The 26,272-nt window shown below is 62.4% G+C and overlaps 3 protein-coding genes across 5 annotated transcripts in view; 2 read left to right on the forward strand and 1 right to left on the reverse strand.

Annotated features, from left to right (window-relative positions):
- Positions 1-58: 58 nt before the first annotated feature.
- Positions 59-2,206, forward strand: NABP2 (nucleic acid binding protein 2). 2 transcript variants are annotated; one of them, XM_064498654.1, is made up of 7 exons: positions 63-207; positions 680-774; positions 915-1,053; positions 1,129-1,200; positions 1,293-1,374; positions 1,505-1,571; positions 1,659-2,206. In XM_064498654.1, exons 2-7 carry the CDS (start codon positions 696-698, stop codon positions 1,841-1,843), a joined length of 624 nt encoding a protein of 207 aa, XP_064354724.1. In that variant the 5' UTR covers positions 63-207; positions 680-695; the 3' UTR covers positions 1,844-2,206. The 2 variants fall into 2 exon arrangements, with proteins under 2 accessions (XP_064354725.1, XP_064354724.1); XM_064498655.1 differs by lacking the exon at positions 1,129-1,200 and having other exon boundaries at positions 59-207.
- Positions 2,207-2,307: 101 nt separating this feature from the next.
- Positions 2,308-8,416, forward strand: SLC39A5 (solute carrier family 39 member 5). 2 transcript variants are annotated; one of them, XM_064498647.1, is made up of 11 exons: positions 2,308-2,442; positions 3,190-3,727; positions 3,837-4,020; positions 4,147-4,321; positions 5,073-5,242; positions 5,321-5,452; positions 5,535-5,598; positions 5,668-5,868; positions 7,474-7,554; positions 7,626-7,816; positions 7,898-8,416. In XM_064498647.1, the coding sequence occupies exons 2-11, from the start codon at positions 3,294-3,296 to the stop codon at positions 8,042-8,044; spliced, it is 1,779 nt and encodes a 592-aa protein (XP_064354717.1). In that variant the 5' UTR covers positions 2,308-2,442; positions 3,190-3,293; the 3' UTR covers positions 8,045-8,416. The 2 variants fall into 2 exon arrangements, with proteins under 2 accessions (XP_064354717.1, XP_064354718.1); XM_064498648.1 differs by having other exon boundaries at positions 2,310-2,442; positions 5,538-5,598.
- ANKRD52 (ankyrin repeat domain 52) overlaps positions 8,311-26,272 on the reverse strand; it is a 31,808-nt gene continuing 13,846 nt past the window's right edge. Inside the window, exons 15-28 of the mRNA XM_064498645.1 lie at positions 26,187-26,264; positions 25,755-25,866; positions 24,991-25,062; positions 24,325-24,526; positions 23,713-23,800; positions 23,246-23,363; positions 22,787-23,006; positions 22,015-22,102; positions 21,464-21,547; positions 21,009-21,154; positions 20,521-20,603; positions 19,918-20,000; positions 19,177-19,268; positions 8,311-18,092 (exon numbers count right to left, since the gene is read on the reverse strand). Coding sequence (XP_064354715.1) covers positions 17,848-18,092; positions 19,177-19,268; positions 19,918-20,000; positions 20,521-20,603; positions 21,009-21,154; positions 21,464-21,547; positions 22,015-22,102; positions 22,787-23,006; positions 23,246-23,363; positions 23,713-23,800; positions 24,325-24,526; positions 24,991-25,062; positions 25,755-25,866; positions 26,187-26,264 — 1,711 coding nt within the window. The 3' untranslated portion in view covers positions 8,311-17,847. The remainder of the gene's footprint in view (positions 18,093-19,176; positions 19,269-19,917; positions 20,001-20,520; positions 20,604-21,008; positions 21,155-21,463; positions 21,548-22,014; positions 22,103-22,786; positions 23,007-23,245; positions 23,364-23,712; positions 23,801-24,324; positions 24,527-24,990; positions 25,063-25,754; positions 25,867-26,186; positions 26,265-26,272) is intronic.

Here is a 26,272-nt window from a genome sequence, read left to right on the forward strand (position 1 = left end):
AGAACGGCGGGAGACCGCCGCGCACAGCCCAGCCCCACCGCGACGCCGCCCTGCGGCCCCTTTAAACCTCCCGTCCGGCCCGCCCCCCTCCCGCGCTCCCATTGGCCGGCGGCGCGGGACGTCCGCCGCCTCTGCGCGCTGATTGGCTGCCGGGGGAGGCGGCCGGGGCCACTTCCGGGAATGCCCGCGGCGGCGGCGCTCCGGCAGGTCAGCGCGCGCCGCGGGGGGGGCGGGGGAGCGAGCGCCCCCCGGCGGCGGGGGAGCGACGGGGCCGCGGCCTCCCGTTGCCCCGCGCCCGGTCCCCGGTGCCCCGTTACCGATCAGCCCCTGCCCGGTGCCCCGTCTCCCATCCCCGGTGCCCCGTTACCGATCAGCCCCTGCCCGGTGCCCCATCCCCCGTCCTCGGTGCCACGTCCCGGTGCCCCATCCCCGATCTCCAGTGCCCCGTCCCCGATCGGCCCCTGCCCGGTGCCCCATCCCGGTCCCCGGTGCCCCGTCCCCGGTAGCCGGTCTCGATCGGCCCCTTCCCGGTGCCCCATCCCCGGCGGCCCCGTTCCCAGGGCCCTTCCCGTTGTCCCCGTCCCTACCGATCCCATCCCAGTGCCCCGTCCCTGGTCGCCCACCCCCGGCGGCCCCGTTCCCGGTCCCCGGTGCCGTGGGTGAGGCCGTGTGCGCGCAGGGCCCCCGGCGGCGCCATGAGCACCGAGACGTTCGTGAAGGACATCAAGCCGGGGCTGAAGAACCTCAACCTCATCTTCATCGTGCTGGAGACAGGTGGGTGCCCCGCCGCCCCCGCGCCCGGGGCTCCCGGCTCCTCTCCCGGGGCTCCCGGCTCCGTGTCTGGGGCTCCCGGCTCCTCTCCCGGGGCTCCCGGCTCCGCGCCCGGGGCTCCCGGCTCCTCTCCCGCCCCGCAGGCCGGGTGACGAAGACCAAGGACGGCCACGAGGTGCGGACGTGTAAAGTGGCCGACAAGACGGGCAGCATCAACATCTCCGTGTGGGACGATGTGGGCAACCTCATCCAGCCCGGGGACATCATCCGGCTCACCAAGGGGTAGGCGGGGGGGCGCGGGGGGGCCCGGCCCGGCCCCCGGCCCCCCGCGGCCGCCCCTCACCGCCGCCCCCCCAGGTACGCGTCCGTCTTCAAGGGCTGCCTGACGCTGTACACGGGCCGCGGCGGCGACCTGCAGAAGATCGGCGAGTAAGGAGTGCGGGGGGCGCGGGGGGGCGCGGGGGGCCAGGCCGGTGCCGCGGGGCCCCGGCGGCGAGGCCCAGCGCTGCTCTGCCGCGCAGGTTCTGCATGGTCTACTCGGAGGTGCCCAACTTCAGCGAGCCCAACCCCGAGTACGCGGCCCAGCAGGCGCCCAGCAAAGGCGTGAGTCTGCCGCAGCCGGCGCCGCGGGGGCGGCCCCCGGGGCTGCCGGGCGGGCAGGGCCCCCCCCGGCCCCCGGCGCCCCGCCGGCCCCGGCTCCCTGGCACATGGGGCGTCTCCGTCTCCTCCGCAGGCCCAGAACGAGAGCGCGAGCCCAGCCGCGGCGCCGAGCAGCCAGGGCCCCTCCGCGGCACCCCCAGGTAGGGAGGATGCGGCGCCCGGGGGCCGCCGGCCGCCCCCGGCACCGCCGCCCTCACCGTGCTCCTCGCCTCCTGCTCTGCTTCCAGCCCCCGACAGCCAGAACGGGAACGGGCTGAGCGCGGGGGGCCCCGCGCACCCCCCCGGCGCCCCCGCGCACCCCTCCAGCGGCCGCATCACCCGCAGCCAGCCCAGCCACCCGGGCCCCGGCGCCGCCTCCGCCGCCGGCCCCGTCAGCAACGGAAAAGAGACGCGGCGGAGCAGCAAGAGATAACGGGCCGGGCCCCCGCCGCCGCCGCCGCCCCGCTCCCGCCGGCCCCCGGCCCTCCCGCGACGGGCGCTCGGCCCCCGGCCCGCGACGGGGGGCCCCGGCCTCCCGGCTCCGGCCCCCGCAGGCCTCGCTCCCGGCCCTGAGCCGCGGCGTCGCGGAGCCGGCGGGGCCGAGGGGACGCCGTCGCGCCCCGGTGCTCGGGGGCCCCGCGCAGGACGGGACCGGCAGCCCCGGGGGCCCTCGCTGGCGTCGGGGGCTCGCGGCCCCCCGACACCCTCCTGCGCCCGGCTGCCGCCCACCGGCCCCCGCGCCGGGGCGGGCGGCGAGGCCCCGTCCGGAGGGTGGTAATAAAGGTTTTGCCTGCTGCCCGCGGCTCGGCTGGTGACTCCGCGCGCGGCGCCGGCCCCGTGGGGGGGCTCCCGGGCCCCCCTCGCCCTTTACGGCTGCCCCGCGCGGCCCCTCCCGGGCCGGGGTTGAGCAATGCCCGGGTGACCCTTGGCCCCCCAGTTCGGGCGCAGCAGACGGTGCAGCCGCGGCGCGGGGACGGGGGCCAGGCCCCGGCGGTCGGCACCGCACGGCCCCTCCGGCCTCGGCAGTGCCAGGTGAGCCGTGGGCGCCCCGGGGTGGGGGGGCGATGCCGGGGGGGGGGCCGCGGGCGTTGTGTCCCCGTGCGGCTGCAGGCGACGAGCCGGGGCGGCACCGTCCCTGCGCGGCCGGCTGGGAGCGGGGGGACAGACCCGGCCGGCCAAACCGGGCCGTGGTGGGCGGCGGGCGGGCGCGGTGGCGGGGCGCCCCGCCGGGGTTGGGGTGCGTGTGCCGGGGCGGCCGGGCTCCGGCGGCCGTTATCGCCCTGCGCGGTGAAACATTAACTCCCGACACAAAAGCTGGCCCGGTTGCAAAATCTCCCGTCAAGGACAAGTGTCACTGTGCCCCCCCCCCCCCCCCCCCGGCGCTGTCCCCACACCCTGCCTGGTCCCACGGGGCCGACGTCCCGCCCGGGGCCCATCCACCCCGGCAGGGACACGTGTCCCCAGCCGGGACCCCGTGTCTCCGCCGGGTCCTTCGCAGCCCTGCCGCGGACGGACGGACGGACGGTGGGTGCGCGCCACGGCCGCCGAGGGGGCTGCGCAGGGCTCCGGGGCCGCTCGGAGGGGAAGCTGAGGCGCGGGAGGTGATGGGCACGCTGCCCGCGGGGGCCGTGCCCCGTGTGGACGAGCACCGGCTGGCACAGCTGCACGTCGCGCCGGGGCAGTTCGGGGCGGTGCATTTGGCCCCCAATTTGGGGCGTCTCGGGCTCTGGGGGCACCGGGCAGGGCCGCACTGACGCCGGCCTCCCCTGTCCCTCCCAGCCTCGCCGGGGGACACCCACCCCGCTCCAGGAGCCGGCCCGCCCCACGGCCGCGGGACCCAGGTGTCCGGGCGGGCCGGCGGCGGCCCGGTGGCCGGTGACCCCATGGGCCCCCGCGGGCGCCTCCTGGCCTGGCTCTGGCTGCTGGCGCTGCCGGGGGCGCGGGGGGCACCGGGGGGCTCGCCGGGGCCGGCGGCGGCACCCGGGGACGCGGCGCTGCCCGAGGACGGGGTGCCGCCCGGGGACGCGGCGCAGGAGCACGGCTACTACCTGCAGCAGCTCTTCGGGCAGTACGGCGCCAACGGGACGCTGCCCTTCGAGGGGCTGGCGCGGCTGCTGCTGAGCCTGGGGCTGGGCCGGGTGCAGGTGGTGCAGATCCAGCACGAGGAGCTGGGCCACGGCCACGTCAGCCACCTCGACCTCCTCGAGGTGCAGGAGGACAAGCACCGCCACCGCCACCCGGCCTGGGAGCACGGCGGGGCCGAGGCCAGCGCCCCGCCGCCCGCCGCGGCCCCCGCGGCCCCCGCACGCCCCACCAGGTACCCCGGGCCCGGGGCACCCCCTTCCCAGCGCCCCGGAGCCCCCCCCGTTGCACCGCGCACCCCCGGCCCAGCCACCCCCGCGGCTCATCCCCCCCATCTCCCGCAGCCCCGAGCCCCCCCGGAGCAAGCAGGGGGTGAAGATCTGGAGGGAGCCAGAGCCCTCCGAGCCCCCCGGCCCCGGGGCCACCCCCGGGGACCCCTCGGCGCCCTGGCGGGACCAGCCCAGCCTCAGCCTGCTGGGGAGGGTGCTGGGGCTGGACCACTCCGTCTACGACCACCCGCACGAGGACGTGAGCTGGGGCCGGGGGGGTTTTGCACTGTCCCACGTGCTCAGAGCCCCTGGGGACCCCCAGAGGGACCCAGGTGTCCTGGGCACTGCCCCCCCCACCCCCCAGCGCCCCGCTCGTGCCCCGCAGTGTCTCAACGTGACGCAGCTGCTGGTGAATTTTGGGCTGGCCTCGGTGGCCCAGCTCACACCGGAGCAGTTCTCGCTGCTCTGCCCGGCCCTGCTCTACCAGATCGACAGCCGCGTCTGCATCCAGCACAGCGACGAGGTGACGCTGCCTCCCCCGGGGGGGGGCCTGTGGCCAGGTAACCCCAGCCGGGGCCCCCACCCTGGCCCCACAGCCCCAGGACACCCATCCTGCATCCCCCACCCCATGTCCCCAGGCTCCCATTCCTATGTTCCCCCCCCCAGGATCCCCCATCTCCAGGTCCCCCATCCCTGCATCTTCCAGGACCCCATCCTGCATCCTCCAACGCATATCCCCCATTCTGGCAACCTCCTAGGACCCCATCCTGCATCCCCCATGCCCACATCCCCCACCCCGGCACCCCCCAGGACCCCATCCTGCATCCCGGGTGCCCATATCCCCCATCCCAGCACCCTCCAGGACCCCATCCTGCATCCCGGGTGCCCATATCCCCCATCCCAGCACCCCCCAGGACCCCATCCTGCATCCCGGGTGCCCATATCTCCCATTCCTGCATCCCCCAGGACCCCATCCTGCATCCCCCATGCCCACATCCCCCATCCCAGCACCCCCCAGGACCCCATCCTGCATCCCGGGTGCCCACACACCCCAACCCAGCACCCCCCCAGGACCCCATCCTGCATCCCCCATGCCCACATCCCCCATCCCAGCATCTCCCAGGACCCCATCCTGCATCTCCCATTCCCACATCCCCCATCCTGCATCCCCCAGGACCCCATTCCTGCATCCCCCCAGGACCCCATCCCCCATCCTGCATCCCCCCAGGACCCCATCCCTCCATCCCACGCCCACGTCCCCCATCCCGTGCCCGGCCCCCCCCGGCCGGCCGGTCTCACCGGCGCCCGCAGCGCTGGGCTGGGGGCTGCTGGCCGTCGCCCTGGTCAGCCTGCCCTCCGCCCTGGCCGTGGGCCTCGTGCCGCTGCTGAGCCGCGGCGCCTTCCGCTCGCTGCTGGCCTTCCTGGTGGCGCTGGCCGCGGGGACGCTCTGCGGGGACGCCCTGCTCCACCTCTGGCCCCACGTAGGTATCGGGCCGGGGCGGCGGGGCGCGGGGGCCCCGGCGTCCGGGTGCCCTGAGCCGCCGGCCCCTCGCGTGCAGGCCCAGGGGAGGCACGCGGAGACGCCGGGGGCCGCGGCGCTGCGGCCGGGGCTGGCGGTCCTGGGGGGCATCTACCTGCTCTTCCTCGTGGAGCTGCTCCTGGGGATGCTGCGGCGGCGCCGGGAGGCCACGGTGAGAGCCGGGCGTCACGGGGGGGGGGGCAGGGCCGCGGGGTCCCGCTCCGCACCCGACGCCCGGCTCTGCTCTCCCCCAGCAGCGCGGGGCAGCGAGCGGCCGCCCCCCCGGAGAGAGCCCTGCCGCGGCCGCCCCCGCGCCAGGTAAGGCCCCGCCGCCCCCGGCCCCCGCCGCCCCCGGCCCCCGCACCCACCACGGCGCTCCCGCCGCAGGGGCTGAGCTGCGGCACCTGACGGCCCCCGAGCCGGAGCCGGGCCCCCCCGGGGCGGCCGAGCCCCACGGACACTCCCACGGACCCCCCCACGGACACTCCCATGGCCCCACGCTGCCCCCCCGGCCGGGGGCCGCCGACCTCGTCTGGATGGTGGTGCTGGGGGACGGGATCCACAACCTGATGGACGGGCTGGCCATCGGTGAGGGCACGGGGACATCAGGGACACGGGGACACTGCATCAGGGCACAGCGACATGGGGATGGACAGGGGACATGGGGTGCATAGTGGCGGGGGACATGGGGAGCACGGGGACATGGGGTGCACAGTACATAAGAGCAGGGCAACGGGGGGACACAGGAAGCACAGGGACATGGGGTGCACGGTGCATTGGGGCAGGGTGACAGGGGGACACGGGGAGCACGGGACATGGGGTGCACGGTGCATTGGGGCAGGGTGACAGGGGGACACGGGGAGCACGGGGACATGGGGTGCACGGTGCATTGGGGCAGGGTGACAGGGGGACACGGGGAGCACGGGGACATGGGGTGCACGGTGCATTGGGGCAGGGTGACAGGGGGACACGGGGAGCACGGGGACATGGGGTGCACGGTGCATTGGGGCAGGGTGACAGGGGGACACGGGGAGCACGGGGACATGGGGTGCACGGTGCATTGGGGCAGGGTGACAGGGGGACACGGGGAGCACGGGGACATGGGGTGCACGGTGCATTGGGGCAGGGTGACAGGGGGACACGGGGAGCACGGGGACATGGGGTGCACGGTGCATTGGGGCAGGGTGACAGGGGGACACGGGGAGCACGGGGACATGGGGTGCACGGTGCATTGGGGCAGGGTGACAGGGGGACACGGGGAGCACGGGGACATGGGGTGCACGGTGCATTGGGGCAGGGTGACAGGGGGACACGGGGAGCACGGGGACATGGGGTGCACGGTGCATTGGGGCAGGGTGACAGGGGGACACGGGGAGCACGGGGACATGGGGTGCACGGTGCATTGGGGCAGGGTGACAGGGGGACACGGGGAGCACGGGGACATGGGGTGCACGGTGCATTGGGGCAGGGTGACAGGGGGACACGGGGAGCACGGGGACATGGGGTGCACGGTGCATTGGGGCAGGGTGACAGGGGGACACGGGGAGCACGGGGACATGGGGTGCACGGTGCATTGGGGCAGGGTGACAGGGGGACACGGGGAGCACGGGGACATGGGGTGCACGGTGCATTGGAGCAGGGGGACAGGGGGACACGGGCAGCACGGGGACATGGGGTGCACGGTGCATTGGAGCAGGGTGACAGGGGGACACGGGGAGCACGGGGACATGGGGTGCACGGTGCATTGGGGCAGGGTGACAGGGGGACACGGGGAGCACGGGGACATGGGGTGCACGGTGCATTGGGGCAGGGTGAGAGGACACGGGGTGCATCAGGGCACAGGGACATGGTGATGGACAGGTGGACACGGTGTGCACAGTACGTAAGGACAGGGTGACAGAAGGATGCAGGGTGCATTGGGGCACAGGCACGCGAGGACAGAGGACACGGGGACGTGGGGTGCACAGTGCGTTGGGGCAGGGGGACAGGACACGGGGTGCATCAGGGCACAGGGACATGGGGATGGATGGGGGGACACGGGGTGCCCAGTACGTAAGGCCAGGGAGACAGAGGGACGCGGGGACACAGGGTGCATTGGGGCAGGGGGACAGGGGGACGCGGGGAGCAGGGGGACGCGGGGTGCACGGTGCGTTGGGTACCTGCGAGCCGGGCGCCGGGGCTCCTCTCCCGCAGGCACCGCCTTCTCCCACGGCCTCTCCAGCGGCCTCAGCACGGCGCTGGCCGTGCTCTGCCACGAGCTGCCCCACGAGCTGGGTAAGCGCCGGCCCTGCGGCCCCCGCGGCCCCCGCGGCCCCCGGCACCCAGCGTCTCCCCCCTCCGCGCAGGTGACCTGGCGGTGCTGCTGCAGGCGGGCGCGTCGCCCCGCGCCGTCCTGCTCCTCAACCTGCTCTCGGGGCTGCTCTCCTGCCTGGGGGCCGCGGCGGGGGCCGCCGTGGGGCAGGGCGCTGCCCACCTCACCCCCGGGCTCCTGGCCGCCGCCGCCGGCCTCTTCCTCTACGTGGCCCTGGCCGACATGGTAAGGGGGTGGCCGGGGGGCCGGGGGTGGCCGGGGGGGCCGGGCATCGCGCCGGCCCCGCTGAGCCCCCGCTCCGCCCAGCTCCCCGAGGTGCTGCGGGGCGCCGAGGCCGGCGGCGGCTCCTGGGGCCGCTTCGCCCTGCAGAACGGCGGCTTCGTCCTGGGCAGCGGCATCATGCTGGGCATCGCCCTGCTCGAGGGCCGCGTGAGCGCCTGGCTGCAGCCCTGAGACGGCGGCGGCCCCCGCGGCCCCCCCGGCCGCGCTTTCTCCTTGCAAGACGCCGGACCCCGGCAGCGCCCGCCGCCCCGGCAGCTTGCAGAAACGCCACCCATCCGGGCCGGTGTCGGGCGCCGCGCGCAGCCCCCCGGCCCTGGACCCCCGGCGCCGAGCCCAGGAGCGGGGTGCCGGGCCCCGAGGCGACGCCGAGGCCGCCTCGCCCCCCCGCTCCCCCCGTCCCGGCCTTTAACCGAGGAAGAACGACAGCAGAGAGGAAGTAGAAGCAATAGCATTTTAATAAACATAATTGATTCAAAGCCACAATATGAATAACAGGACTTGGTCGCAGCTTACATTGTATAAAATAGATCAAGTCTGAATGCTTTTTTCTTTTTTTTTCCTTTTTTTTTTTAATTTCTTTTTAGTTCCTTTTTCCCCCCTCCCTCCCTCCCCGAAGGTGATGCAGGATTTCTGAAAATACATATATGGAACATCCGAGACAAATTAACCGCTCACTAGGCTCACACGCGTGTAGGGACGAGGCCGAGAGGACAGTGTCTGCGCTGGGGGGTGGATGGCTTGTGGGGCTGATTTCCTTATTTTTTCTCCTACGTCTCGCCTAATCCTCGCTCCCTGGAGCCGCGAGGGGGGCGGACAGCTCTGCGGTCCCTCGCCGGCACGGAAGGGGTTTCGCTGGCTGCTCTAATTTCCTCCGCCCGAGACAAGTGCTCCGGGCGCCAGGGCCGGCGTCGGGGCGCTCCGGGGCGGCCGCTCTCGGGAGCAGGGCGAGAGGCCGGCAAGCGCCCAGGGACATGGCTCAGTTTGCCCACCAAGGCACCCGACACCTCGAGGCCGCCGCGGCCGCCCCGGGGGGATTTCATACTATTTTTTTTTTAATATATTTTTAAATTGCACATCAAAACTCTACCCTACTCGCGGCGGGTCTCCCCGGGGCAGGGCGGGGGCCGCCCTCGCGCCCCGCCGCCCGCCCGGACCCGCCAGGCAACGCGTTTGTGCTTTGAACCACTGGTTGGAGGAAGAAGCACCTACGGAGCGGGGAGACGCCCGGAGCGGGGCCGCGCTCCCATTCCGCCCCCATGGGATCCGCAGCCCCGGGATGGGACGGACGGACGGAGCGAGGGCCCGGCCCCGGCGCGGGGATGCTCGAGCATCCTCCCCACGGGGACGGGGACGGGGCTGCCACACTCGCCTCTCCCTCCCTGCCCGCGCGACGGCGGCTCCGCATTACAGGTCCCCCGCGAGAGCGCTTTCGCCCAGCAGATCCCACATCTCAGTGCACTGGAGGGGGGAGAAGCCGGGGGTTAAAGGAAAAGTACCTTCGAGGGAGACAAAGCAGCTGCTCCCCTTCGGAGCAGCCCCGGGAAGGGGGGCCGCCGGGCGCAGAGCCTCTGCCGCCCCGGCCGCCCGGCTCCCGCTTATTGCAAGAGGTAGGTGTGAACAGTGCAGAAAAGACACAAATCAAAAAAGCTCTTCGTTTCCCAGCCGCCGCGAAAGCTGCCCCGCAAAGACGCCCTCCGCCCCGCGCCGGCTCTTCCCGCGGCAGCGAAAGCCGGGCGCTGCCGCCAGCGAGACAGGCGACGCCGCGGCTCATCCTGACACCGAGCGGGACCCACAGCTGGCTCATCCCGCGCCGCAGCGTCTGCCGACGCACACAGGCTCCGGGTCCCCGGGCGCTCGGAACTGGCGGCCCCGGAGCAGGGACGGGTCAGGCCCTTCGCCCCGGGAACGCCACCCCGAGCCCCCTCGGAAAGTCTCCGAAACAGCCCGAACTGCTCAAAACTGGCCGCGGGGCAGCTATTGCTTTGGAGACGTGGAGGAGACGCAAGCCCTGGAGGAGCCCCAGCTCCGGCACGGGACAGATGCCGACCACGGCAAAGCCAGGACTCCCGCGGGACGGGACGGGGCGGCTCCGAGTGGCGGCTGGGCACACGGGGCCAAGCCGCCCTTCCGTGGTTTATTCTTTCCTTTTGCAGGACAGATGTAAAACAAAGTAAATCTCAACTCCTCAGAGAAGGAAAAGGAGAGGGAAGAACCTACCGAATAACTTTAAAAGGACTTTACAGGAGGCCTTGGGGGCTCGGAAAGCGTTGGAGCCCGGCGCTCCCAGCGAGGCAGAGCACCCGCCCGCCGGTGCACGGCCTGAGCATCACGTGCCGGGATCCAGGAGATCTCTAAACGGCCGCATCGGATCCCCTGCTCGCAAAACACCGATCCCTATCGCCAGCCTTGCCCAAAGCCCTTCGCCCGCCGCACCAAGTGCACGCTAAACCCCAGCCCGCCGCAGCCCAGCCCGACAGCAGCGGTGGTTAACGAGCTCTCCCCGACAGCAGCGGTTTTGGAAAGAGTGGGGAAACAGCGCGAAGCCCGTCCGCGCCCCTGGGAGAGAAGCGCCGGCTCCGGCCAAGCCCAGCTCTACGGCTGCAGGTCGGGCGCCCAACGGGAGAGGTGCTGCGCCGCCGGCCCCCGCGGCAGCTTTGGGGCTCAGCGCAGAGCTCAGGCTTACGGGAAAATCCCGGCGCCCGCGGGGAAACCCCGGCCTGCTGCAGCGGGGGGACTGGCACGCGACTGCGTTAGTGCAACTTTCCATCCTGCGCTCTCCCAACGCACCTTCCCTAGCGGGTCCCTCCGGGACGCGAAGGCCGGCTCAGCGTCCACCACGCGCCGGCAGGACGCGGCGCGGGCGACGGGGACGGCAGCTCTGCGGGCCAAGCCCCTGCTACGAGCACCGCCTGCGCCCCGCGGCCCCGCCGCCCGCCCCGAAGCACCGTCCGGCCCCAAACCGAATCCCTGCACATGCGCCTCGGTGTTTAAATTAAAGTAAGCAGCTGTTTTGGTTAGTACCTTCAAGTAGGAAAAAGCATTCTCAAGTCTCGCGTCCAGAGCAGACTCTCGGTTTGCTCTAATGCCCTCCGAGCCCCCCGGCCCCGCCACGCGGGACCCTCCCGCCCCGGCGCCCAGACGCAGCAAAACTGGCCAACGTTGCCTTTACTTTCCTTTTGGTCGCACCCGCGCCGGGTCCCGCGGGCCGGCGGCCCTGCTCCGGCCGCGCTCCATAGTGCAAAATTCAGGAACGGAACAAGACGGGGGGCGAGGAGGGGCCCGGCGCCTCCGTCCCGGCCGGGACCCCGCTCCCAGCGCCCCCGGCTCCAACGCCGCGCGGCCCCCTCGAGCCTCGGCCCCCCGAAACTAAGTGCAGAGCACCAAAGAAACTGCAGTTTTGGTCTAGCCGCAGAGAGCTCGTTCTCCGCGGCCTCAGGAAAAAAAAGAAGAAGAAAGAGAGGGAGAAGGAAAGACAGCGGGGAAGGAGGCAGCCGTGTGAGAGCGCAGAGAGAAGCGAGGCAGCACAAACGCTCACCCTTCACAGAGAAGAGAGAAATTCCGATGGGACCAAGTGCTTCGGAAACACACGGCACAAAAAACTCGGCACACCGCACTTGAAACGTCACGTCCACTGTCACGCACCGCGGCTCAGCTAGGTCAGAGGTTTCCATGCAGTTGCTTTATTATTTTCAAGTTGACGAACACTATCAATAAGACTGGATCGAGTAAGGCTATTTTCCTTTTTTTTTCCTCCTTCTCCTTTGCATCGGAAGTGAAGTCAGACAGATGCCCACACACACGGACCCGCACACGAACGCACCTGCACGCACACGCACGCCAGAACACCAAGACACAGAAGAGGAAGAGTCGTTTATACCTGACTGGTGATGAGGTCTGTCCTATCTTATTCAAAGAAATGTTTATGTGCATAATATACAGAGGTGCAGCATTTACACATAGGATATTGTAAAGACACAGAGCTTGCTACAGATGCCTTCAAGTCCTCAGAGATGCATCCCCCTTCCCACCCCGGCCCTCTCTCGGGATTCGGATTCGATTCTGCCTCGACTTCACGCTGTGACTTTAGGACGTTTACCAAATATCCGCGAATCGAGCAGAGCCGCTGCTCCGACCGGAGCTCCTCGCAACGCCCCTCACCTCCTCGCGCCGCGGCTGGAAAGCGGCACGCGCTGCCCTCCGCCTCCCCGGACGCGCGGCTCCGGAGCTCCCGCCGGGGCTGCGGCCAACTCTCGCCTTGGTTTTTCTCCTTTCAAACGCACCCAGCACTGCTGAGCCCGGAAAAATGCAGCCAGGAGAAGAGGTTTAAACAGCTCCTTGCGTCCTTGGAAAAAAAAAATAAAGAAAACAAAACAAAAAAAAGAGGAAAAAAAGGAAAGAAAAAGAAAAAAACCCCAAACCAAACAATCCACGTGTTCATGCCAGTATTTCAAATGGAAGGGGTTGGTTTTTCCTTTGGTTTCTTACTGAAGGCAAAGGTGAGAGTGGGCTTACAGTCTGCACGGGTCCAAGCGCCCCGACATTCGCGCCCGCGGGGCCCCGGTGCCCCCGCTGCTGCGGTCCCCGGGGCGGGGGGCGGCGGGAGCCCCCCGGGGCGGAGCTGCCACAGCGGGGCAGAGCAGGGGTCCCGCCACGCAAGTCCCCCCGCCCCAGCAAACAACGTAAAAATCAAAATAAAAAAAAAGATTGTTTCTTGGGTCTTTGCAGTTTGTTCTTTGTTTTGGTTTTTCATTTGTTTCGTACTAACGCTTCACCGTGCATGCTCGGAGGAGCCCCAGAGGCTCCCCAGGATATACAAAGTCACTACGACACTCAGAGTGTTCGGAAAAAACATACTTGTTCCATTTTTGGAGTTTTTTTTTTTTGTCTTTAGTGCTACTTTTATATCTGCCAGATTCCAGCCCTGGGACGTGGTCAGCAGGGCCGGCGACTGCTCGCCTGCATCTCGCTTTTGGTCAAGGGACCTCTCACTTCTCCTAGGACAGGGATGGGGGGAGAGGCGGGGGGGCGAGAGGGCGCGGGAGAGAGATGTTTTCCTAAAGAAAAAATTTCAAATTGCCTGCAGCTTGGGAACAGCAACGACAAAAAAGCAACAACCATATTCTCATCACTCGCTTATTTTTGAATTATTGAAGTGCCCGTCGAGAATAAAGCCGACGGCAGCCTCCCTGGACCGCCCTCCGCAAGGACGTTACATTCAGTGTTTGTCAGCAGTTTATATGGCTCAGTGGGGCCGCCGGTCGCGCGGCCGCTTGTCTACAATGGCAGTGCAAATACACCTTTCGCGCTGAAATGTATTTGTGCTGTTTTTTTTTTCCTCTCAAAACACAACTTCCCTTTGTTCATTCATTCCCTAGAAACAAACTTTTTTAAAACTAAAAATTAAAAGATAAACCAAAGACACTCTCTTATCCCTTCCGCTCTTGCTGCTCTCTATCCCATGGGATGCTAAAGGGAATCCAGACTCATGCTTTAACAAAAGTGCTTATTACTTGAAGCAAGTGCTTTGGACCAAGGGGGCGGAGAGAAACTTCCTTTTTTCTTTCCCCCTTTTTTTTTTTTCTTTCTTTTTTTTTTTTTGAGGAAAAGGGAAACAGAGGGAAGAGCGCTGGGGAGGCGTGATCCGATGCCCGCTTGTTTGAAACCAAGATTAAGCAGCGCTGAAGGGGGGGAAGCCAAAAGAGTCACCGCGTGGCGAGCGCGACACCAAATCAACGCCGGGAGCCGGAGGGAACGCGAAGCGGGAATGGTCCAACTTTGGCATAAAGGTCCGCGGGAAGGGAGGGTCGGGCGAAGCCCCGGCCGGCACCACCGCGCGCCGAGGCCGCCCGGTCCGTGCGCCGGTGCGCGGTGGTGCCGCCCCAAAGGACTGGGCAGGGGAGCGGAAGTTTCCCTCCATCCCTCTTTACAATGCACTAGGGAAACCATCACAAATCTCGTTTAGCAAAATAATGCATTATTACCAAACACTTTGATTATTACTTAAATTGTCAAGCTGTGCTGTCAAATGTATACAATACAGCGTTAAAGGAGAACAAGACTGGTACCTGCAAGAAAACTGGCCGCACTTCCCCCTTCCCCACCCCCCCTTTTGCTTCCCATGTGTTCCCAAACCACGGATGCGCTGCTGAAACCTCGTTTCACTCCATTATTATTATTATTATTTTCAATAAGACACAAGGGGAGGGGAGAAAGAAAAAAATCCTTGCTAAGAGCAAAAAATACGTATGTCTAAAGCATGGTGCTGCGGAGAAGAAATGGAGAAGCCCTTACAGAGATCACATTGATTGTCTCGTCATAGTTTTAGTCGTCATGTTGAGCGAAAGGTAACAAGTCATAGCACAGAAACGAAGCAAAAGAAAAAGAAAGATCAGTTCTCTTTAAAAAAGAAACTGAAAACCACAATAATTAAAAAAAAAAAAGGAAGAAGGAAAAGCAGCACACTCCATGTACTCTAAGAAATTCTTTCACCCTGGCTACAGGAAGAAGTTGCATTCGACTGAAATGGTTTTGGAGTCCTACCGCGGCAGCCCCAGCCCTGCCGACACCTCCGAGCCGGAGCAGGGCTGGGAAAGTGCCTCCGCTCCCGGGAATGGCCCGGCGTCCCCCCGGCCCCGGGGAGCAGGCTGCGCTGCGGCGGGGACGTGCCTGCGGGATGGGAGCGGGAGACGGGATGGGGTGTGGAAAGCAAGGCCTGCGGCAGCTCAGCCTCTCCCTGTGCCTGAAAAAGTACTTTAGCCCTTGAAAAAGACGACTCAGGACTTTGGACCCATTTTCCTGCCCCGGGGGGGAGGGCGATGGCCAGCAGCGAGAAGAGAAGACGAAGAGATAAAGCAATGCCTGGATCCCTCCCGGAAAGGGAAAGCGCTGCAGGAGGCGAGTGCGGACTCGACAGCAATGTAAACAAGTCTCTTTTTCCAGTTCTCCTCTGTAGAATACTGAAAAGGATCTTCAAAAAGGATCTTTTTATTCAAGTTTTGTGAGCTCCGGTTCCGAACTGAGGTATTCGGTGCAGAAAGGTAACACTTTCTTTCAAGCTAAGAGGATGTGAGGGGTGAGCAGGGAGGGGCCGGAGGATGGATCCTGCCCTAACACTGCGGAGGGAGGGAGGGAGGGAGGCAGGGGAGCCGGCTCCAGCCGCCGCGGCCGCGCTGCCAGGACAGGTTTCCCGCAGCCGCCAGCGCCCGCGAGGCCGATGGGGCGAGCGGCCGGGAAAAGCCGTCCGGGGAGAGCAGCCGCCGCTCGCTGGGTCCCTGCCCGGCCCAAACGCCTGGAGCTGCTTGACGGCAGATCCGTCTTCGAGAAAGGTTTAAGAGAAGTGCGTGGAGGGAGAGGACCTGGCGTCCGCCGTCCCAGGATTTAAGCCCTCCGAAGACGAGGCTGACTCCTGTGCTAATGTCGAGGCGCCCGATTTCTGCCTCCGCTCCCCATCGCCAAAGTCTGGTTGAGGTCAAATTTCTAGTGCTTTGCTGAACAGAAGTGCAAGGTGGGGACGCGGCAGGGAGCCAGCGCTCCGCTGCGGAGCTGGTGCCGAAAGAGGAGACCGAAGGGAGCCGGGCCCCCGCTCCGCTCCTCCGCGGTAAAACTCGTGGGAAACGCGGAGAAAGTGTGCTTATCACCCAAAGGCCAAGACTGACACTTCATATTTGGTTCTAAGAGTTTGGCTTTGGTAAAAGAAAGAAACAGCGCGACGGGACTTGCCCACCTCGGGTCCGACTCCTGCCCGGAGGAACGGCCTCAGCTCGGCGGCCCCGTCCGCTCCGGCGGCAGCGGCGCGGCGCTTCCCCGCGGAAAGCTGCAAGAACGGCACGTTGCACCGTCCGTTTCACACGGCCACGGAAACCGCCACAAACAAAACCCTAACGGAAGCCACCTTCATTTAAAAATAATTTAAAAAAAGAAACAATACATTATTTTGGTTACAGAAATGCTTTTTCCTCTTTTAAACACTACGTGAAAGAGCCAAAACGCAGGGCCCAGGCGTTCCTGTAACGGTCTGGGCACCAAGGGCAGGTACGCGGCCACCGAGGCGTCGGGCAGAGCAAGGGCGAGGGGGGAGGCGGGAAAGCGGCGCCTTTAACGGACCCTTCTCCCCATCCCCGTGCAAAGCCTGGCTCCGGGGCTCATCCCGGCCACCTCGGGCAGCCGCGGCCGCCTCGGCCCCAGCCCCGCGCTCCCTCCCTCCGGCCGGGCTGGGAAAGGGAGGAAGGACGATGTGCTCAGCGCTTCGCGCCCCGTCAGCCCCTTCTCGATCTCTGCATCCCAGTCTTTGGCTTTGAACAGACTTGTGATATGGTGAAAGAGTATTGGTTTTTTGCACGTGATACTGTTACAGTAATTCAGAAAAAAAAACAAAAACAAAAACAGTGCAACATTCTTGAATGCTTCAAACCTGCATTATAAATATGACTTTTAAAATTAAAAAAAAACAGAAAACAATGATCCCACATACACACACGCTAATAAAACCTGCCAAGATGCTGCATTAGAAAAATAAACACAGACTTATTTAGGGTTGTGAATAAGGACTTTGAAGTGCATTTTTTCCCTATTAAAAGGCTAAAACTTTCAGATTTTTTTTTATGATTTTTGTTGTTTTTTTAAAGGTAAATGCTCATTTCTTTATAAATAATTTTTTTTTAAAAAAGCAACACTGACTCTCACATGAAAACGGCCATGCAATAAGAGAACGAAAATTTAAAAAAATCGTTTCTTAGGATCCAACATTTTGCCAAGAAAAAAAGAAACCAACAGAATCCCTAAAGTGCCTGGTGTAGGGAGGGAGGTTCCAGCAGCGCATCCGTGGGCGAGCAGACCGCGGGGTTGGGCAGCAGCACCCGTTTTTGCATATAAATGACAGCTGCCAAAAGGATATTTTAGTGTCCCAGGTACAGTAGATCTTGATCAAGTGTTTGTATTGGAATCGAAGATGAGCGTGAGAAGTGTGACTCAGAGAGGAGCAGTTACAGTGGCACTTGGCCAGGAGCTAACACCCACCCCAGCGTTCGCGAGAGCATCCAATTCCCCGGTACCCCCCGCCCCCTCCATCCCACCAAGAGTTCAGGCTTCCCGGTCTGGCTAGACGGTGTCGGAGGAGCGAGCGGAGCGAGGGCACGGGGGGACGCGGCAGCCTCCCCCCGCACACCCCGGGGGCACCAGGGGCTGCAGCGAGGGCAAGGCAGGGTGAGAGGCCAGGACGGGGGACAGAGAGGCTGGGACAATTGCAATCCCCTCCGAAGGCTGGGACCCAACCGCTCTTCCCATCTCTGGGCTACCAGATGGTCCCAACCCACTGCTTTTTTTTTTTTTTTTTTTAATTAAAGTTTTGATTTTTTTCTCAGTTCAATTCTTTCTGGCCGCTGCTCCAGGGAAAGCAGTGTGAACCTCCCAGCAGCTCCCGGGCCGCCGCGAGACGCGGAGAACGGCAGGAGCAGCCCTGGCAGCACGGAAGGGCTCGACTCACTGGGAGAGCAATCCCACTTCGCAGTTTCTAAAGGGGAGCCGGCTAGCTAGGGGAAGCTAGAAACATGTAAGTTCCTTAACAAAAAAACAAAACAAAACAAAAAAAAAAACAAAAAAAAAACCCAGGAAACCCCAAAGAGAAGTCAGGGGCAGGTCTCCAAGAACCTGCCTCATCTCGACCCTAAGCCTGCAGCGTTCGTCTCCGGTCCAGCGGTCAGAGAAATCACGACAGCAGGGTGGAAGCGTGGGCTCACCCGGGAGCGGACGCGCTCGCGGGAGGGGCAGGGGTGGCGAACAGCACTGCCGGCTGCTCCTGAACTCCATAAACAGCTTTGGCACCACACTGGCAATCAAGCAAGAAGAGGAAGCTCTGAACTCTTGGCTTATCCGGCCGCACTAGAAGGCCTGCCCAGTCTTGTTCTCCTTTAAAGTGCCCTATATTTATAGAATTTCTAAATAAATATAATAAGATATTAGGTCACCCATAGTTTAAGCTACTCCGAGTAACAGCCGTCTAAGCCGATGGCATTGTGCCGGTCCTTGCTGTAGGGGCAAGTGCTGCCGTTGGGCAGGGCCCCGCAGGCTGCGGTTTTGGCTGCAATGCCGCAGTTCTTGAGGAGGTTGAAGCTGAAAGAGCTGATGGCGTCTTTAGGTGGGAAAGGCTTCATGGTGGAGAGGATAAGTGCCAGGCAGTCGGCAACGTCCTTGTTGGGGGCGCATGCCAAGGCTGGGGTATGACCTAGAACAGAGCCAGCAGTGAAGGCGACGCAGGCCGGCAGCTGCCTCCCCGGGAGGGACCGGGGGCCGCTGCAATGAGGCCCGGCCCTCGCACACAGCGCATCTGCGCAAGCATCGTACTGCCCTGCTGTTAATTAGGCCTGCTTCTCTGCAGGATAAATAGCCTGGGCACAGAGCAGCGCTGGGGCAAGCCCCAAACACAGCGCTGCCAAGGGAGGCGTGACCAAGCCCTTGCTGCCCTGCACTAGCTTTCCCACCTCTAAAACAAAGACAAACCGCCTCCGCAAGGTGAGCGCAACACCGAGCACGAGGCTGTTGCACCGTGGTCCCAGAGACCGCGGGAGCATGAAGCGGGCAGGCAGATCAGCCGGCACTGTGCAGGCCTTTGTCGGTTCTGGTTCCAGACCGGACTAATTTCTGGACACGCCTGGACCTTTGATTCAATTGGTTTGACTGGGGCAATTTTCATGTCGTGAGCTGAGGAGCCAGGACTTCTACTTGTCTTTATCTCAAAGGACCCTGCTTTTCAGCACCGGCAATCCTTGCAGTTTCAGCAACTGCTTTGAAGTGTGCCAGGATCGGCAGGAACCAAATAAAAGAGCCTCAGAAGCCCTGGCAATGCAGCAGACGCAATGATATTTTTCACAACTTAAAGGTATTCCAGCAGAGCAAAAACTCTGCTGGGAGAAAAAGCTTCTGGCCACCGCAACCAGTTTCTGCCAAACTTGCAAGTGAGTCAACAGCTTATCACCAGCTCAGGCTGGGCTGGTTCTGTGCCTGACCACGAATGGCAGGAGAGCCAGACAGCGACCAGAAGATGCATGGGAAGAAAAAGACATATTTCAAATACGCGTGGGACCTGGAAATACTTCTACTAAGCGGCAGAGGATCACAATGGGGCAAAACCCTTACCCAGGCTGCTCCCGCCAAGCCAAAAGCAGAGAACGTGGAGCTCAGCTGCAGAAGGGACACAGAAATCCTTCCACTCCAGGCTGAGCAATTCCCCAAGCAGCCCCCTGTCCCCCAGGGACGTCGCGCAGCGATCACGCCGAACGCAACCCCAGCCAGCCGTGAGGAGTACTCACCTTCTTCATCCACAGCCAGCACAGTGGCACCTCTGCTGAGCAGGGCCTGGACGACAGAGGCCAGTCCGTTGCGAGCTGCGATGTGGAGCGGCCTGGAGGGGAGCAGCGAGAGGAAGCGCATGAACCGGATGGGGCTGATTCAAGAGCCAGAGCAGAGCTGGGAGCAGCCTGTCCAAGCAGCGCTGACGCTCCCACCGGCTCATGCAGGGATCTTCCCGAGACCAGCGCCAATGCAGCCGTTTTGACACAAGAGCTCGGTTCCGGGGTTGCTCCTGTCAGAGCTCAGCATTACGGGAGAACCGGGGCTCTCAGCTGGCGACTGACAGCCAGAGGCAAGACTCAAGCCCAGGAGCCGGAAAAGGTGGGCATGGAAAGGAAGGTGCCCCGCACAGCCCAGCCTCTCTGAGGAGAGAGCAGCCTGCAGCCTGGCCCAGGCCCTGGGCTGTGCTTCTACATCTGCGAGAGCAGCCAGCCTGGCAGCGAAGAGCCACCTTCCTAGGACATGCTCCATGTTAAAAAAAAAAAAAAAAAAAAAAAAAAAAACAAAGGGCTGCTGCGACCAGCTTCGAGGGCAGACATTTGAGGCCTTACTGACTTCTCCTGAGCTCACCTGTCTGCACTTTCACTGCGCACACCAAGCAAGAACACACCTGCCATCACCCTCTTTCTGCCAATACATCGCCTGTACCCAGCAAAGCCCTGTTTTTTCCCCCCACCACTGCCAGCTGTCCAAATACTCACATCTGGAGAGCACTGTTACTTGCATTGATAAGGCCAAGGTCTTGGGTTTCCCCCAGGATCAACAAGGCACACTTTTCATGACCCTGGAAAGGAGACCAAATTGTTTATACTGCATGAGCACAAAGGCTGGGGTAGTGGATGGGACCTGAGTGCTGTCTAAGCAGAACGTGATTCCCAGGAATATGGACCTCTTCTCTAAACATCTCCTTCCAGCACCGTTTACCACTTTGGAAGGGCCTGAAAAGGCAGATGCTGTCTCCTCCATCTCTTTCTTGACAGCATCTGCTTTTTTGCATTGAATACACTGATCACAAGCGTGCTGCTTCCACCATATCCTGGCATCAGGAAGCACACTGAGTTCAGAAAGCTCCCTGAGCTGCAATGCCCCAGGAAAAATACAAACATGTTTGTGCTACAGTTTAAGCTGCTCTAAACTGAATCAGGAGCATCTGCACAGGTCAAGCCAGCTGAGCGGGCACGCGGAGCGAGCCCAGGGCCCTCGCCTCCGCTCTGGCAGGGCAGAAGGCCTGTCTCTCTCTCAGCAGCAAGGTTTCAAGGCTGAAGGTGAACACAGTCACAGCTGACGAGCGCTTGGCTCCCTACCTTGCTGCAGGCCAGGTGAAGAGCTGTGTTCTTGTTGACATCCAGCACAGTTATATTTGCTTTTGCTCGGTACAGCAGGAACTCTGAAATCAAGATGTACAGAAGATGAGAAGATGATGTTGAGAAGATGAAGCAAAAAGCCTGGCAACATGGGGCAGTGGCCACGTGCTGAGGGGGCAGGAGCGGGGCAGCAGTCCCAGCGTGCCTGGGAGAGGAGAGGCCCAGGCCCTGCTCCCACTCGGGTGGTGAACCGCAGAAAGAGGCTGCTCTGGTGGGGACAGCTGGCAGGCACTTGCTGCCCCAAAGAACAGCCAGAAACACTGGCTTGGCTGAGCAGCAAGTCCTCCCCTCTGCCATTAGAGGTTCGAGGAACTGGCTGCACGCAGTATGTAAAGCACCGGAGCAGGACAGATTTCAATGCCGCACTGCGAAAGCACGCGACCCGACCGGGAAGCGCCCAGGGAAGAGGGAGGCTGCCAGCCACATACCAACTGCTGCGGTGTGCCCGTTCTCAGAAGCCATCATGAGGGGAGTCCTCCCCAGCTTGTCAGTCATGTCCACCTCAGCTTGGTGGCGCAGAAGCAGCTGTAAACCATGGATGTTGTCTGCAAAGGCAGCAGCGTGAAGGGGTGTCCTGCGAAGAGGAGAGAGTGGGTAAAGAGGATGGCACAGCACCCACCCCAGCAAAACTGCCCCAGCCTGCAGACAGGTTTGGGGATGCCACAGTCCCTTTATGCTGTAGGAAGAACAGGAACAGTGGAATTTACTTTCTGCTGCTAGACGTGGCCACCCCCTACACAGCCACCCCACAGGAGCTTGCCCAGCCTGTGGCAGGGACCCCGCAGCCACACAAGAACAACGAACCAGGAGAGGTGCGGGAGTCACAGCCACCACCCAGCAACCCTGGCGAGGGGCCATAAGAGAGGGACGAGTCTGCACTCACCTTCCTTTGGCATCTCTGCTATTAACAATCTTGGCACCTAATGCTTCCACCAGCATTTCAGCAGTGCCGTCCTGGTTGTTAATTCTGTGGTGGGGATGAGAAGGAAAGTTAGAACAAGGCTAAGCAGCATTAACACATCTGCCTCACCCAGCGCGAGGGAGCAGCACGTTCCAGAGGCTCAGAAAGGATGCAAGCAGCGGCTGGTCTGAAGCGATTCAGGGTAAAAGCTTCACCCTTCTTGATATTAATCAAGGAAACACAGTACCGCACTACTACTGCTGTGCATGGCCAGCAAGACAACTGCTTTACAGCTCCCGGAGGACCTCCAGCGGTCCAGCAACTGCCTACCCACTGCAGGGAGGCTGGGACAAGCAGGCAGTGTAACCCTGAGGGGTGGCAGGGTGCCCAACCAGAAGAGATTCTACTCTTGTCGAGAGTGGCAGGGTTTGGAGCTCATCCTTTTGCGGGTTCCTGCCCACTCAACCCACACATTCCCTCTCCCACATCTTCTGCGTGAGAGGAACCCAGGGCGTGCCCCAGCTGCCACTTACACTGCACAGTGCAATGGAGTAAAGGGGTTTCCTTCTAGGTACGCAAATGGATTGTGTTCAAGTAACAATTCAAGACAATCTTCATGCCCTGTGAGAAGAGAGAGACGTGAACACATCAGTACCAGAGGACTAAAGGCCCCTCCGACTTCCCTCATGACTGTCCTAAGAGCTGGAGGGCCCAGAGGCCCTGTATACTGTGGGAACAGAAATGCCCAAACACACTAAGTAAACAGGGGCCTGAGACATCCCCTCCTACTGCCATATCAGGCCTACCACTCCCTGGAGCCAGGGTGATGGCCAAGTAATCCTACAGATCCAGCAGCCCTGGAGGAAGCAGCATCAGCTGTTTTATAATAGCTGTTTTCATGTTTCATCCCCCTTTTAAAGGAGCTTGGCAGTGGAAAAAAATCTGTCTCCCTCCAGATTCGTGCTATCCATCCGGCTGAATTCAGTGCTGGGCTGACAGCTCCTAGAAGCAGTAGGGGACAGAGGGACAACTTGGCTCCTCAGTCTTTACCAACATGAAGTCCAAGCCACCATCAACTGAACTAACAGCACGGCAGTGTCATCGGATTGCTTAACCCATAGCCATCACAGAAAGGGAACAGCCCACACATGCTGTTCCAGCTAGATCCAAAGACGACAGTTTGACTACTGCTTTCTTTACAGCATGCACCCCAGAGCGGTATTAGAGCTTTCTGGTAGGGCTCCCTCTTACCAATGAATAGCAAAGCAGAGCAGAGAGGGGAAGGGGCCCAGCCCTGCTCCTTACCACTATACGAAGCCCAGTGCATCGGTGAGTAACCACTGTAGTCCACCACAGAGTCCAGAGGGTCAGTAGAGAGGGCTGCCTGCAGCAGGGTCCTCAGGATTTCTAAGTGCCCGCACGCCGACGCAAAGTGGATCGGGGTCCGGCCTTTGAAATCCCGACACAGAACGAAGGCATCGTGGTCCAGCAGGGCAGCCAGGCAGTCCTCACAGCCCGTCACAGCCTGCGTCCAGAAGAGAGGACCAAGAGGTCAGATTTCCTCCTTCAACCACTAACAACCCCTTCTTCCCCAGCTTCCTTCTCAAATGCTGCATTTCAGGAAGGGAAAGTGGGGTCTTTTACTGAGGACTGTTGTGACAAGAGAAACCACTTGCTTGTCCTCCAAGCAGCCTCCACGTAGAAGACCTCTGAGCAGAGGTTACAGAGCTCCAGGACGCCCTCTGATCCCAGAGACGCACTCACCCCTCGATGCAGGGCGGTCCTGCCCCTCTTGTCTGCTGCGTCGGCCGTGGATCCCTTCTCCAGAAGGAGGTGGACACAGTCCACGTGGCCATTCATGATCGCCAGCATCAGTGGGGTTCTGCACAGGGTGGGACAAGCAGCAGGAAGGATGGTGGGTTTTGAAACCACAGCTGGGTTCCAGCAGCACCCTCTCACCCCTGCCCAGTCACCCTTGCTGGGTGCCTGGTTTGAGTGCCGGCTCGGGGAGGCGAGCATTGTCAGGGACGTGATGGGAACCAGGTTTCTGAACCCCGCTCCCAGGGTGGCTGTCAATTTGCTACAGTCTTTGGCTAAAGGGTTTACTGCCCGCGGTAGAGGATGCACAGAAGAGAGCGTTCTGGGACACTCTGAGAACCTACAGCTGTAACCTGCGAGGAGCCTGTCCGTGTGACACACAGGGCCCACGAGAAATGCCCGGAGAAACTCACTGGCCATGGATGTCCATGACGTCGGTGATGTCCGCCCGCTCCCCACTGTCTATCAGGAGGTGCAGGGAATCCGTGTTCCCATTGGCAGCTGGAGAAAACACACAAGGAAACGAGGAGTCGCACACACATACAGAAGGGTCCCCTCCTTCCAAGCACTGCTGTAAGGCAAAGGAAGGGGCTTGTGCTCAGCAGCCAGCAGCGCATGTGGCTGGGCAGCTTCGTTATATGGTTGCTAAGCTACAAGGTTGATTAGCACGTGCATAGGCTTAGCTAAAAACACGTGTGTGCAGAAGCTGCTGGTGTCTTCTCCCACTCATTGCTGAGCTACTTAGACCCTTTGCTTCCGTTGGCATGCCACAGCAGGTTGTACCGGCCCCGTCCTGGCTCTAAGCATCATCCGAAGCCACAGCCTTTTCCCTCTCCCTGAACAGCAGCTGGGTAACAGGCGTCACTGCCACTGGTGGCTTCCAGGACAGCTGCTCAAGGCCAGTCCAACACCCTCCTAACTCAGCAAACAGCAAGTCTACGACACCCACAGCCCAGGCACCAAAGGCCTGAGGGGCTCTGGACGTGCCCCCTCACCGTCCCCCGGCCCTTTCTGCCCTCCTTCACCTGCAGCGTGGAGAGGCGTCCACTTCCTCTTCCTCTCCTTCACCAGGGCGGACGCGCCGTGGCTGGTGAGCACCTCCACGCACTCCGTGGAGCCTCTCTCCGTGGCGAGGTACAGCGCGGTCCGCCCCTTGTGGTCCCGCACGTCGAGGTTCACAAGGGTTTCGGCAAGTGTCTTTAGGGCTTCACAGTGACCATTATAGGCCTGAGGGCAAAGCAGAGCGCATCAAAGCGGTGCCCAGAGAGACAGCAGCCAGGAGTCCCCAGCACTGGGGCAATTCCCACTCTCTAGGTCCCTTCAGCCAGCTGAGCCTGTGCTCAGCCTTTGCCTCACGTTCGCACTCTGATCCCGCAGAGCCCTCACCCGCGCCTGCCCCTGCCTACACGGACAAGGGAGGTGGCTCCAAACAGCAGTAATCAAAGTCCTGAAAAGAGCAAGGAGCTTAAAACACAAATCAAAGGGACTTCGACCCATGGCCTGTGGGGACTGCTACACTCGTGCGTCCCAGGCTGCTGGCTCCTTTCCTCCTCTGCCCTGGTCAGCATCAGCAGCCCCCGAGACCCAAGTCTCCGCTGCATGAGAGCAGGCACCTTTCCGGGGTGCAGCGTGAACCCTGGCAGAAAGGCAAGTGCTCTCTGCAGGCCTGGGGCTCGGCCACCCGTACTTACAGCTAAGTGCAAAGGGCTGACTGGAATGGTGCTTTCCACATCCTCCAGGCAGTTAAAAGACATTTCCAGGAGCTGCAAGGAAAACATAAAGCCATAGCTGATCCTTGAAAACATGCTATCACGGAGGCTTCAAGAAGCACCTTCACCATCAGCAGTCTGCAGCGGGGTGAAAAAAATCTGCTCATCAGCTCCAGAACGATCTGAATCTCAGCATGGAGCTTTCCTTACACAGCTTTGGGCCCCGTACAGACAGACACATCCAGTCTTGCTGTCCAGAAGCCTCCCCACTATTCTGTTCATGTGGTTTCCTATACCCACAAGCCCTAAGCTCACCCCATATCAGTGCGGCCAATTCAAACAGAACTACAAGGCTTTTTCTCTACCGCAGCAGCTCTTCCCTGGGACAGGTCTCCAGGCTTTCTTTTAAAAAGTCCAACATTGCTCTACCGCCAGGGACTCAGACACAACATCCACACTTTCCACCTCACTAAGGAACTGGGTTCCTCTCTGGGGCATCTCACCCAAGCCCAGGGCTTCTCTCCACAGTATTCCTGGCACGATGGCTCCCCAAGAGACCCTGTGCTCTTTAATCCCGTGCATCAAACCCTCCTCCCTTCTTCCTGAACAAATTCTGACATTGTAGTGCCTACAACACACACAGTCCTTTAGCCACACCTGGACGTTGCAGGGCTGGCCAAGCTCCTGGGAAGGGACTTCTCCCTCCTCTCTCCTGGCAGCACAGGGGGCGTCACCGGCCTACTCACCAATTCAAGGTTCTGCCTGTTGCCGTACGCAGCTGCATAGTGGACAGCGGTATATCCCTGCTTGTCCCGGAGGGATGGGTCAGCACCATTATCCAGCAAGAACTCTAAACAACTGCAACAAGCAGGAAGAAGGGGAGATCAGAGAGGCAGAGCTTTGCAGGGAACTTGGATCTCCAACTGCTCAGAGCAGATGGAAGAAATGCAAGTGTTGTACTAATTGCTTCAAGACATGGAACGCATACAGAGACCCAGGAGGACCTGCGAGTCCTCTGGAAGTGAGGAGGCTCCATGACCAGCCTTGCCTCAAGAATCAAACCAGCAGATGTTTCTTCCAACACATCACTGCTCAGTTCAAGGTAAGCGGCTGCATGCAGGGGTCAGAGGGAAGGGGTAAACAACAGAACTGCCAGGTGGGCTGCGATGCACACTCACAAGAATGCCTCCTTCAGTCTTGACTCCTTCAGTGGCTCCTCATCAGTGTCATGGCTGTTTCCTGAATGAGTCTCTGCTCTGAAAGG

This window comes from Dromaius novaehollandiae, chromosome 28 (genome assembly GCF_036370855.1).
Source record: "Dromaius novaehollandiae isolate bDroNov1 chromosome 28, bDroNov1.hap1, whole genome shotgun sequence".
Classification (NCBI taxonomy): Eukaryota; Metazoa; Chordata; class Aves; order Casuariiformes; family Dromaiidae; genus Dromaius; species Dromaius novaehollandiae.